The sequence below is a fragment of the Gopherus flavomarginatus genome, chromosome 1 (genome assembly GCF_025201925.1).
Source record: "Gopherus flavomarginatus isolate rGopFla2 chromosome 1, rGopFla2.mat.asm, whole genome shotgun sequence".
Taxonomy (NCBI): Eukaryota; Metazoa; Chordata; order Testudines; family Testudinidae; genus Gopherus; species Gopherus flavomarginatus.
In genome coordinates, this window is record NC_066617.1 from 69403083 (window position 1) to 69416251 (window position 13169).

At 45.2% G+C, this 13169-nt stretch overlaps 1 protein-coding gene across 1 annotated transcript in view; it reads right to left on the reverse strand.

Annotated features, from left to right (window-relative positions):
• CPM (carboxypeptidase M) overlaps positions 1-13169 on the reverse strand; it is a 95762-nt gene that overhangs the window by 14705 nt on the left and 67888 nt on the right. Inside the window, exons 4-6 of the mRNA XM_050935421.1 lie at positions 5779-5951; positions 2259-2443; positions 1835-2005 (exon numbers count right to left, since the gene is read on the reverse strand). Of these exons, the coding sequence (XP_050791378.1) occupies positions 1835-2005; positions 2259-2443; positions 5779-5951 (529 nt within the window). The remainder of the gene's footprint in view (positions 1-1834; positions 2006-2258; positions 2444-5778; positions 5952-13169) is intronic.

The following is a 13169-nucleotide window of genomic DNA, read 5'->3' on the forward strand; positions in this document are numbered from 1 at the left end:
TGGATATAAATAGGGGTGTTTTTGTTTCAGTGATTAGACATGAAGATATGTTACGTAAATGTGAAACTGGTTCTTTCATTTTTAAACAAAAGGAGAGAGATTTTTTTATCTCAGCTACACCAGATGAACTCTACCGATAACTGGAGTTACACGTGATTTACACAAGCATAGCACAGATAAGAATTTGGCACAGAGTTCATCATATATGTATGTGCATCTATGTTAATGCATAAAAATTAACCTCTTCCCTCTCATTTTGTGTATTGTAGGGGCGGGGGTGATGGAGCAAGTGCAAATGAAGGAGATGGACTTGTGGTGTTATTTGAATGAGGAAAAGCTGGCCTGACAGCAGAAGGGGAGGGGAAACCTTCGTGGATGCTTGCCAATAGACAGATAGCTGTGCCAGGTGGTTAAGGAGGAGCTCTGAAGAGATGTGACAGATTGACAATGTTCTGCACAAACTTAATTTCATAAAGATAAACTTTACTGCATTAAGTATAATACCTTTCGGTCCACTGTATTAAAAATGCACCTTTATGTACTATTGTGGAATTGTATGGAACTTTGTTAGCCAGAAGACACAATTAATGCAATCTGCATTTAATTGCAATTAATGTAATATGAGGAACTTCAAAGGACCTTTTGGAACAATGCATGCAAAGTGGATTTCCTAGGAAATACCTGGGAGTAAGGGGAATGCAAATGACCCATTGGAATCCATCCCTTTGAATTTATGCCCTTGGCAGAGAAACCAAGTGTCTGCTGATTACCTGCTCCCGGAAACTCCAGATCAAAGATCCCTGAACTGTATAAGGGCTGGCCTAACCGAGTCATGAGTGTGCTTGTTCTGAGCTGAAACTGTGATGAACTTGAAACCGTCAGGAAATCCCTTGGGTGGGGTTCTGAAGGATTGCTCCTGCCAGAGCTCATGGTAGGGTTGAGGTGAACTCTAGTTAATAAATTAGTATGCGTGTAGGTTCTTTTATTGTTTTTGATGTTTTCTCTGTAGTGCTTTTATCTTAATAATAAAATAGGAAGTGCTAGGTGGTTAACTTACAATTGTTACTGATCCCTGTTAGTCTCTGAAGAGAGGCCAAGAGAAGCTTGCTCTGAGTGCTTGTCTTTTACTGATAACAACATGGGAGGGATAGCTCAGTGGTTTGAGCATTGGCCTGCTAAACCCAGGGTTGCGAGTTCAATCCTTGAGGGGGCCATTTAGGGATCTGGGGCAAAAATCTGTCTGGGGATTGGTCCTGCTTTGAGCAGGGGGATGGACTAGATGACCTCCTGAGGTCCCTTCCAACCCTATGATTCTAAGGCAGAGAACTGTTCAGCCTGGAGATTACTTGGTCAGAAGAGAGAGAGATGCACCCGAGAGAGATGCACCCAAGAGAGGTAACAGCCAGGGGAGATGGAAGCCAGAGAGCTGATGTCCTTGCTGGACCACAGACGGGGAGTACGGGTGCAATTGCCCTGAACTGTGACAGGTGCTATGCTGGCTGATGGAGCAGTAAAAGAGCCTGGCTTAAGGGCAGGGAGGAGCTGAAGACCCAGCCAGTGGAAGCTGGCCCATTAACTTGGGTTAGCTAACGTACTGGTACATGCTGGATGATCCACAAAAGCTTGAGTCCTGAAGTGCCCAGATTAGTATGTGCAAACACAATGGATAGCTCAAGTTAATTAACAATCAGCTCACTTGAGTAAAACTTGTGTGGACAAGTCACAGAACTTTCGCTGTCAAGGAATGCAAAGGTGTGTTTTAGCAAGTACATGTTGGAGAATCAAATAAAAGCAGTAGAGATCAGAGAAAATTGGAAAACACTGAAATTTTTACCTTGCAGTTGGTACCAGGCATACCCATTAGTAATGCCATATGGAAAGACTGGTTTATTCCCACATTCATTCCCTTTGTACATGCTGGCATGGTTGGAGGAGTAGGTTTTTGCAAGGTGTATGAAAACATCATCATCTCGTGATCTGCTATAGCCTTGTAAAGAGCCAGTAGCTGTATAATAGAGATGACCACAGTACAAGCCAAGTTAATGTTAAAACACACAAAATATTGTCTTACATAAAAAATATGAAGCCCCCAAACCTACACATCAGTTTGTGTGATCCAGTGAAACTGTACTATCAGTGTATCAGTGAGCTTGTGTAAGTCTGGTGCTTCTCTTCAACACATGAGGCATTTTGTTTTGCTCATACTGAAGCAGGCAGAAAAAACTGGACCCAAATAAGAGACACAGATATTAGCTTACCTGGGTTACCGTTATCAAATGTATAACTGGCAACCAGTGCTCCACCATGCAAGTTAGCTGAAAGAACAAATGTCTCATTTTGTATCCAATTTATCACTGCTTGAGTCTCTGGCTGGATTGTGACATTGTTACTGTTGAAAACATCAGGGAAATTCCTATTCAGATCTTCCCCATTCTTATTGAACCTGTGAAAGAGAAAATACAGTTCTATATTTGTTAATCTGTTGAATCTGAGTAGATTCACAATGCTTTGGATCTGTGTTAGTGACTGTTGGGAACAGAGTTACTGGAACGGTACATGGAAAGAATGAGCATCACAAACTGTGTTTTCACAAATCACGAAATAGTGACTTTATTCTGCATTGTGTATGCTACTAGCCTCTGCCCACAATGGGCAGATTACTGTAGAGTAATTAATATATTTCCAAGTGGAGACATTGGGAGTGATGCTTGAAACATCACACAAAACATAGTAAAATGTAACATTGCATAAGCAAATAAGGGAGTGTATGAAATAAAAGGGTGTGTTTTCCACTTGTTTAGAAAGAAACCATGACTCACACATGACTGCCAGTCATAATGCAGTCATTCCAAGCATGTGGCTACAAAAACTTTATAGATATTCAAAGCATTTTTTCCTCTGACGGTGTTTGAAATTCCAACCTGTGTTCAAGTGCTTATTTCTGCCTTTCTTTTCTCCACTAGGAGGACAGTCTACCCATCTGATTAATATTGAGCTTTGGGTGTTAATTTTTAAAAGTCTCTGTCATGGTACAATTCCCCACTCTAAACCTTAGCGTTCAAAAGATAGAGGAATTCATGCCTGGTACCCTAAGCTAATTACCAGCTTAGAACCTGTAGCGCTGCCACCAACCAGGAATTCCAGTGCCTGGTACACTCTTGTCCCCTCAAAACCTTGCCCGGGGACCCCCAAGATCCAGACCCTCTGGATCTTAACACAAGGAAAGAAAACCCTTTCCCTCACCGTTGCCTCTCCCAGGCTTCCCCTCCCTGGGTTACTCTGGAAGATCACTGTGATTCAAACTCCTTGAATCTTAAACAGAGAGGAAAATGCACCTTTCCCCCTCCTTCTCTCTCTCCCTCCCAGATTCTCCCTGAGACAGAAAGTAATACTGACACAGAGAGAAATTAACCTCTCTCTCCCCCTTCCCTCCTTTCTCCCCACTAATTCCCTGGTGGATCTAGACCCAGGCTCCTGGGGTCTCACCAGAATAAAAAAACAATCAGGTTCTTAAACAAGAAAAGCTTTTAATTAAAGAAGGAAAAACAGTAAAAATTATCTTTGTAAATTTAAAATGGAATAGGTACAGGGTCTTTCAGCTATAGACACTGGGAATACTCTCCCAGCCTAAGTATACAAGTACAAATTAAAATCTTTTCAGCAAAATACCAATTTGAACTCCTTTCAGCCAAATGCACATTTGAACTCCTTCCAACCAAATACACATTTGCTAATAAAGAAAACAAACATAAGCCTAACTCGCTTTATCTACCTTGTACTCACTATTCTGGATCTATAAGAACCTGTATCAGGGAGATTGGAGAGAAACCTGGTTGCACATCTGGTCCCTCTGAGCCCCCCGAGTGAACAACAACCAAAACTAACAGCACAACACAAAAACTTCCCTCCCTCAAGATTTGAAAGTATCCTGTCCTCTGATTGGTCCTCTGGTCAGGTGACAGCCAGGCTTACTGAACTTGTTAACCCTTTACAGTCAAAGAGATATAAAGTACTTCTGTGCTATTAACTTTTCTCATCTGTTTATGACAGTTTCATTAGCTTAGCATCAATCCTTTGGATGCTTCACCCAATGGGAAAAAAAACCCCATCCTCCATTTAAAGATTCTTAGCCCACTTGTTTCAGGAATAAATATCTACCTTATCCAAAAGCAGGGCTTACTCTAGTTCGATAAAGCGCCAAATCCCCTAGGTTGCCAAAGTGACTATGATAGCCACGGCAAAAGACCCAAGAGAACCCAATTCTTAGTTACACAAGTAGTCCTAGTACAATCAGCACAACTACTTGCATGAATATGCAGGATTGAGCACTTTGTTCTTCTCTACCTTCCCAACTTTGTTAATTTGTTCTCTGCCACTTAGCATTTCTCTTCCTTATACTTTTCCATTCTGTCTCTTTTTCCTCTGGCTTTTTAAAATTGTCTACCTTTTTTAGTCTCTGCAGGGTCACCAGCAATAACACTAGAACATATAGGGGTTTGCAAAAGTGGCACAGCGTTTATGTTTTCTTTGGCATCAAATATTTTGCACACACAGAGCCAGCTGCCATTAGTGCAATATCCCTTGAAGCCAGGACCATTTGCACAACCTCATCCACATTACTGAGACTGCTTTTTAATACTGTTTTGTAATTCTGCCTTTTGTTAGCATAGATGGGGCCTAGGGCTTTGTCTTCATTGGGAACTTGACAGTTCTCCTGCCAATGGTCTAGTACCACTGCAGCTATTGTGAACATGGCTGCTAATATTTTTACCCTGTCTTAACTGGATAAAAGCAATATGGACAATGTACAAATGTAAAAATGCTGCGGGCAGTCTATGCTAGCAACATTGGAGCTAGACCAACCGTCAGAGAATTGACAAAAATTCTCAGTGGAGATGTGCTGTAAGAATACAGCCATCATTGCTTTAGAGGAAGCACTACACAGCACCTCCCCACCGATGCAGAGTTCTCTATAGCTGTCTGTTCCATCTTTGCCTAAAATTGGCCCAGAGTAGAAATCAACTGAGACACCGTAAGTGTTCTGCTGTAGGGGTGGGTGGAATAACATGTGCTTTTGTAGTGCATAAAATGTCTAGTTTTAATGTGAATTCTTAAATTTTCTTTCTTGGTGGGGCAGGTGAGAAGTGGAGGCTTCGCCCAGTTTGGCATTTGTATTGTTAAACACTGTATTCATTTATGTCTTCCCCCACCCCCAGCAAACAGATTCATTTTAAGATTTCCATCTTCCACCTCATCTCAAAGAAGGGTTGGGGGCAGAGGGCATTCCGCCTGCCCCTGATTCTGAAAATTTGAGATTCTCAGTTGAAGTTAAGTCCTTGTGACTGTTCTTATTTTTTGGCATCTTGGGGATCCCGAGAAGATGTACTTTGAGTCAGAATCCAGAACAACCCAAGCTTAAAACCACTTAAAACCGATGATCATTCCTCTCTAGTTCAGAGCTGGCATTCTCTCTCTCCTCCCTGTACCCCTAGATCTCCAAGGGCACATGCATGCACATGCTTTCTCTCTCGCACACCCAGTGTCTGACAGCTTTCTTCAAAGCAAAGCCCTGTGTCCCATTTCTTCAAAGCAAAGCCCTGTGGTCTTCTAAAGACTGTGGCCCAAAACATATCCCGAGTGTAGCTTCTAGGCTATTCTATCCACCAAGTATGACCCAGCTGCTTGGCTATCTCTAAATGTTAACAAAACAAACAACAACCTCCCTATTTACTGTCTCCTCTGCCCCCTACTCTACCCTGAAAAAACACATATCCTTACCTTCCTTCTGAGTAATAACAATCATGCGTTGTTGTAGCTTCAAATCCATCCGGGTTCATTGATGGCATGATATGAATCCGTGTGCTATTGATTAGCCTTGTAACAACTGGATCACTCTTATCATTGGTCACCAGGAAGTCTATCAAATGGAGCAGCAGCTCCCTGCCAACTGTCTGTATTGAGAAGAACAGTTTTTATTTTTCAAGTCCACTGTGAAGAAAGGAAGACACTCAACACAGTGCTTATTTGATCTGACAAAGATAATACTGTATGATATAAACATGACACAAAACTATAATTATAAAAGAAATGCACTGTGGTCAACATTATTTTGTTACAATTCTTGGCCTCTAAAAAATTAAATGTAATTTAATAGAAGAGAAAGAAATGAATGTGCAGGGGTCACTTCTAACAAGTGATTTTAAATTCGGATTGACTGGGGTTTCTTCTGTAGTGGGAACTGAACTGTGCCAGCTACAATGATGTTTAAGTAGTATACAGATAGGGATTGTTTGTTTGAGACCCATCTTAGAACTATGCATTGTTGGCACGTTAGAATATTAAAACCATCCTATCAATGCAGGGTTGTCTGTACTAGGGAATTGCACTGTTGCATGGGGCAATATCTTCTTACTAGCCATCTTGTTTGGTTGCACAGCGTGCACCATATCTACACACAACACACTATTCAACCACTGGTGGGCCTGTGGATTTTTGCACTGATCCCACAATCCCTTGGACCTTCCTGGGGCAGGTGCATAATGCCCTTGTCCAGGGGCCCGTTAATTCTGTCGGCAGCGCTGCCTATGGATCTTTGCACTGGGCCCTGTTTATTCTACCACAGAACACTGCTCACCCATATGGATACATAGCTTCCACGCATCACTTGTCGGCTTTCAGCACTGCTACTCGCACATTACAGGCACAGAAAAATCACCACCACAACTGTGGCTTCCAATAGTGGTGTACAGACTTATGTCATACATCAGCATTTGTAAAACTGTCAACATAACAATTTACAATAACTGCTACAGTTCTTACTTAGTCACAAACTTCTACGGAATAAAGGATTCTGGTTTGGGCTAGTTCCTAACCAGCATTTTACACGGGATTTAGAACTATTCATTATGGGATTCTTGAAATATGATGTGATCTTTGCAGCAGTTCATGTATTGCTAGGCATCAAAACACCTAACTTAACTAGTCCCACAAGAGAGGATTTCTTCTAAAAAATAACATGAATGTTAAATATTTTTTTAAAATTCATTTCTTTTACACTTAATCTCTTTAAAAACATAGAGGACCCCAGTAATAGTCACTCATGAGTTTGCCGATTTGTCTTAAACTGTTGGTAATTATCTTCCTTGTCTGGTATATAAACAAAAAACTCTGTTTTATGAATCCAGAAATTAGTAATAACTAAGGCCCTGACCCTGCAACAAACTCCTTAGGGGGAACGCCCAAAATAAGCCAACAGGGCTTTGTTTTGGTGCAGACCTCCATTCTCACAGACAGGGGTGAAAGTAACTTAACGGGGTTGTGTTGCAGGGCGGCCGGGGTCCTGGGCAAGGTGGGGGGTGGTGGCTCTGGGCTCCCAGAAGAGGCGGGGCCTGGGGTGGAAGGGGCAGGGCTGGGGCCAGACTCCCCCAGCTAGCCCTTCAGTGCTGCCTGGCCCGGGGCTCAGATGGTGATTTAAAGGGCCACGGGCAGACGCTCCTGGCACCCCACATCCCATCAGTGGCCCTGCCAGTACAGACGACTGTGTACCGGTGCCCTCTTTCTTAGTGGTACGCTGTACCAGACCAGCTTACTTTCACCTCTGCTCACAGAGCTCATAGCAGGATGAAAGCCAAAAAAGAGAAGAAGGTAAATGCACTTTGTCACATTCCCCTACCCCCTATTCCACAAAATCAACAGTACTTAATAGCCCTCAGTTTTTGTGCAAATTATTTTATTACATGGCTCTGACGTGTAGGAGTAGAATTTAAAAATAAGTTTATCGAAGAAGAGGAAAGTAGATGCTGAATGCTGAGTATTTAACAAAGAGTGGACTTCAAAATACTTTTTTACTGATGTGGCAGGGAAAGCTGTGTGCTTACATTGCAAAGAAAGTGTGGCACTATTCAAAGACTACAACTTAAAACCGGCATTTTGAGAGCAAACATGCATCTACATATAAGAACATGTCTGCCGAAGAGAAAGAAAAGCGCATTAGATGGTTACTCGAATGCAAAAGAGCAAAGTTTTTTCACAAAACTGTCCGCAGCACAAGATGGAATTAGAAGAATGAGCTACATGATTGCACACAATCTCCAAAAACAGCAAACCATTCTCCGAGGGAGAATTTATCAAGGAATGTTTGGTTGACTCTGCTGCGATATTGTGCCCAGACAAGAAAAAGCACTTCGAAAACATTTCATTGTCAAGGTGAACAGTGGTGAGACATAGAAGAAAACTCTGAGAACCTGGACCAACAGTTGAAAAACCAAGGTAAATGATTTCTCATACTTAGCACCAGCACTCAACAAAAGTTATGACATTAGAGACACAGCCCAGTTGTTGATTTTCATTCAAGGTATTACTGCAAATTTTGGACTTACAGAAGAACTAGCATCGATGCAGTCAATGAAAAATATGACCACTGGAAAAGATCTACTGGAGGCAGTAAATAACAGTGTCTCAAAATTGGGATTGGAGCGGAAGAAATTGGTGTGTGACCACTGATGGAAGCCCTAATATGACAGGCAAAAATGTTGAATTGTTGAAAATAATACAAGACCAAGTGACAAAAACAAACTCAGAGCAGAAAATAATTTTTCTACATTGTATTATTCACCAAGAGGTCCTCTGTAAAAGTGTTCTGAAGTTAAGCAAGGTCATGGATACAGTTACAAAATTGGTCAACTTTATTGGAGCATGAACATTAAACCACAGGCAATTTGTCTCTCTGCTAGAAGAGTCCGAGTCAGAGCTCAGGGATGTTCAGTACCATACAAATGTTAGATGGCTTAGGTTGGGGGAAGTTCTGAAAAGAGTGTGGAGTCTGAGAGCAGAGATTGATTTGTTTTTGAAAACGAAAGGCCAAGATGTGGATTTCCTTCAACTGAACGATGTGAACTGGCTCTCTGATTTTGCATTTGCCACTGATGTTATGGGTGACATGAACAAACTGAACTAGAAACTTTAAGGTAAGGGGATTTTTGTTCATGACATGTATTCCCTTGTCAAGTCTTTCATGAAAAAGTTGCTCCTGTTCCCATCAGATTGGAAAAGATGGTTACTCACCTTTGTAACTGTTGTTCTTCGAGATATGTTGCTCATATTCATTCCAATTAGGTGTGCGCGCATCACGTGCACGTTCGTCGGAAGATTTTTACCCTAGCAACACTCAGTGGGTCAGCTGGGTCGCCTCCTGGAGTGGCGCCGTTATGGCGCCGGATATATACCCCTGCCGACCCAATGGCCCTTCAGTTCCTTCTTGCCAGCTACTCCAACAGAGGGGAAGGAGGGCGGGTTTGGAATGGATATGAGCAACACATCTCGAAGAACAACAGTTACAAAGATGAGTAACGTCTTTTCTTCTTCGACTGCTTGCTCATATCGATTCCAATTAGGTGATTCCCAAGCCTTACCTAGGCGGTGGGGTCGGAGATGTTGCAGAATGCAAAACTGCTGAGCCAAATGCTGCATCATCTCTGGACTGTTGAACTAATGCGTAATGTGAGGTAAAGGTGTGAATCGATGACCAGGTAGCTGCTCGACATATTTCCTGGATAGTAACATGGGCCAGGAAGGCTGCAGATGAAGCTTGAGCCCGAGAGGAATGGTCGGTGAGGTGGCTAGCCGGAACATGAGCCAAACCATAGCATGTACGGATGCAGGATGTTACTCAAGATGAAATTCATTGGGATGAGACCGGTAGGCCTTTCATCTAGTCTGCCACAGCTACAAAGAGCTGAGGTGACCTTCGGAAGGGTTTTGTTCTCTCGATATAAAAGGCGAGAGCCCTGCGAATGTCTCGGGTGTGCGGCTGTTGTTCTCGAAGCGATGGGTGCGGCTTCAGGAAAAAGACTGGGAGGAAGATGTTTTGATTGACATGAAAGGCGGACACCACCTTAGGGAGTAAGGAGGGGTGTGGTCGCAGCTCTACCTTGTCCTTATGGATTACCATACACGGGGGGTCCGCAGTCAAGGCCCGAAGCTCAGATACTCGTCTCGCTGAAGTAATAGCGATGAGGAAGGCTGTCTTCCAGGAAAGGTACAACAGCGAGCAGGTGGCCAGTGGTTCGAAAGGAGCACCCATAAGCTTGGCTAGCACCAGGTTGAGATCCCAGGTAGAGGTCGGGCATCTGACTTGAGGGTACGAACTTTCCAATCCCTTGAAGAACCTTGAAACTACGGGGTGAGAGAAGATTGATTGGCCATTTTCCCCTGGGTGGAAGGCGGAGATGGCTGCCAGATGCAGCTTTATGGAAGAGACCGCTAGGCCCTGTTCTTTCAGAGATCAGAGGTAGTCCAGGACAGTAGGAACAGACACCTCCCTGGGGAATGAGCTACACTGAGCACACCAGCAGGAGAAATGCTTCCACTTGGCCAGATATGTCATCCTAGTGGAAGGCTTACTACTGCCCAAGAGCACCTGTTGGACGGAGGCAGAACAACGCAACTCAGACTGGCTCAACCATGCAGCAACCATGCTGTGAGATGAAGAAACTGCAGGTCCGGATGGTGAAGCCTGCCAAATTCCTGTGTTATGAGATCCGGCCAGAGTGGCAGGGGAATCGGGTCTGCCACTGAGAGGTCGAACAACATGGTGTACCAGTGCTGCCTCGGCCACGCTGGAGCAATCAGGATCAGGTGGGCACTGTCCCTGCAGAGCTTGAGTAGGACTCTGTGGACGAGCGGAAATAGTGGGAAGGCATAGAGCAGGTGCCTCTTCCACGGGATCAGGAATGTGTCTGAGACGGAGCCCAGGGAGCATCTCTGGAAGGAGCAGAACACCTGGCATTTCCTGTTCTCTCAGGAGCCAAAGAGGATGTGGGGAAACCCCCATCTCTGGAAAACAGAATGGATGACGTCCGGATGAACTGACCACTTGTGAGATAGGAAGAATCTTCTAAGGTGATCCGCCAGAGTGTTCTGGACTCCTGGGAGAAAAGACGCTACCAAATCGATCGAGTGGGCTATGTAAAAGTCCCAGAGGTGGAAGGCTTCTTGACAGAGGAGGGAGGAGCGTGCTCTGCCCTGCTTGTTTATGTAAAACATGGCCGTTGTGTTGTCCATTAACACTGATACATTACGGCCTTGGAGATGGTCTCCACACCTGGCATGCTAGACGGACCGCTCTCAGCTCCCGCACATTGATGTGTAAGGCCAGCTCTTGAGGCGACCAGAGGCCTTGAATGCAGAGGCCCTCGAGGTGGGCACCCCAACGCAGAGATGATGAGTCCGTGATTAGGGCCATCGAGGGTTGCGGTGGGTGGAATGGCATCCCTGCACAGACTAGAGTGGAGTTTAGCCGCCAGGTTAGGGAGCCCAAAACCTTCCAGGGAATAGTGAGCACCGAGTCCAGGCTGTCTCTGTGTGGTTGGTATATTGATGCAAGCCAGGTTTGAAAGGGATGGAGGCATAGCCTCGTGTGCTTGGTCACAAAGGTGCAGGAGGCCATGTGACCTACTAGGCTGAGGCAAGTGCGCATAGCCATTGTCGGGAAGGTTTGAAGACCTCGAATAATTGAAGCCATTGCTTGAAAACGCGACTGCGGGAGGCAGGCTCTGGCCAGATTGAAGTCCAGAACCGCTCCGATGAAGTCTATTCTCTGCATGGGTGTCAGAGTAGACTTCTCTGTGTTGATCATCAGGCCTAGGCTCCCAAAGAGCTCTTTGATGATGCACAGGTGCTGCGACACTTGTAACTGGGAAGTCCCTCGAATGAGCCAATTGTCGAGATACGGGTAGACGTGTACCCGATGATGCCAGAGGGAGGCGGCGACTACAGCCATGCATTTTGTGAACACACGCAGAGCCGTAGAAAGGCCAAACGGAAGTACAGTGAACTGAAAGTGTTGATGGTTGACCACAAAACGGAGGTACCGTCTGTGTGGTGGGTAAATTGCGATGTGGAAGTATGCATCCTTCATATCGAGGGCGGCATACCGGTCTCCCGGATCCAGGGACAGGATAATGGTCCCCAGGGTTATCATGCGGAACTTCAGCTTTATCATGAAGTTGTTGAGTTCTCGCAGGTCTAGGATCGGTCGTAGACCTCCCTTTGCCTTGAGGATTAGGAAGTAGCGGGAATAAAACCCCTTGCCCCTCATGTCTTTTGGCACCTCCTGTATGGCTCCAAAAGCTAGGAGTGACTGGACCTCTTGTAAGAGGAATTGCTCATGAGAAGGGTTCCTGAAGAAGGATGGGGAGGGAGGTTGGGAAGGCGGGGTTGAAACAAACGAGGTGGTATCCCACTTCCACGGTGCGCAGGACTCAACGATCTTAAGTTAGCTGGGACCAGGCAGGGAGGAATTGGGAGAGGTGGTTGAAAAAGGGAGGAGAAGGATCCGGTAGAGCAACTGGTGGGTCGCTCTCGGGCATCCCATCAAAAGTTCTGCTTGGGCCCTGCTGGTGGTTTAGGGGGCGCCTGATTTTGACTTCCTTGAGGGCCAGACTGTCTCCAACGATTCCCTGTACCACGCCTTCTGCTAAAGTCCTGACGTGGCCTAGGCAGGGCATAAGGGCGGTATGGCTGGGGCCGGAAGGTCCTGCGTTGGGTCACTGGTGTGTGCATACCCAGCGAGCGCATTATAACGCAATTGTCCTTCAGACTTTGCTATCTGGGGTCAGTCTTATCTGAGAACAGGCCCTGGCCTTCGAAGGGCAAATACTGAATAGTTTCTTGTAATTCAGGGGGAAGGCCTGTTACCTGGAGCCAGGAGATACGCCTCATCGTCACTCCTGATACCAGAGTTCTGGCTGCAGAGTCCGCTCCATCCAGAGAGGCCTGGAGGGAGGTTCTTGCTACCTTTTTACCTTCTTCAAGTAGGGCCGTAAATTCTTGATGGGACTCCTGGGGAAGAAGCTCCGTAAACTTCCCCAAGGACACCCACGTGTTAAAGATAATCGACTTAGGAGGGCTTTTTGGTTTGCCACCCTAAATTGAAGGCCCCCGCCGAGTATATTTTGCGGCCTAGGAGGTCCATACGTCTAGCCTCCTGTGACTTAGGAGCCGGGGCTTGCTGGCCATGACGCTCCCTCTCGTTCACCGATTGCATCACTAAAGAGCAAGGAGGTGGGTGAATGCAGAGATATTCATATCCCTTTGAGGGGACCATATATTTTCTCTCTACTACCCTTGCTGTAGGTGGAATCGAGGCTGGGGATTGCCAAATGGTGTCC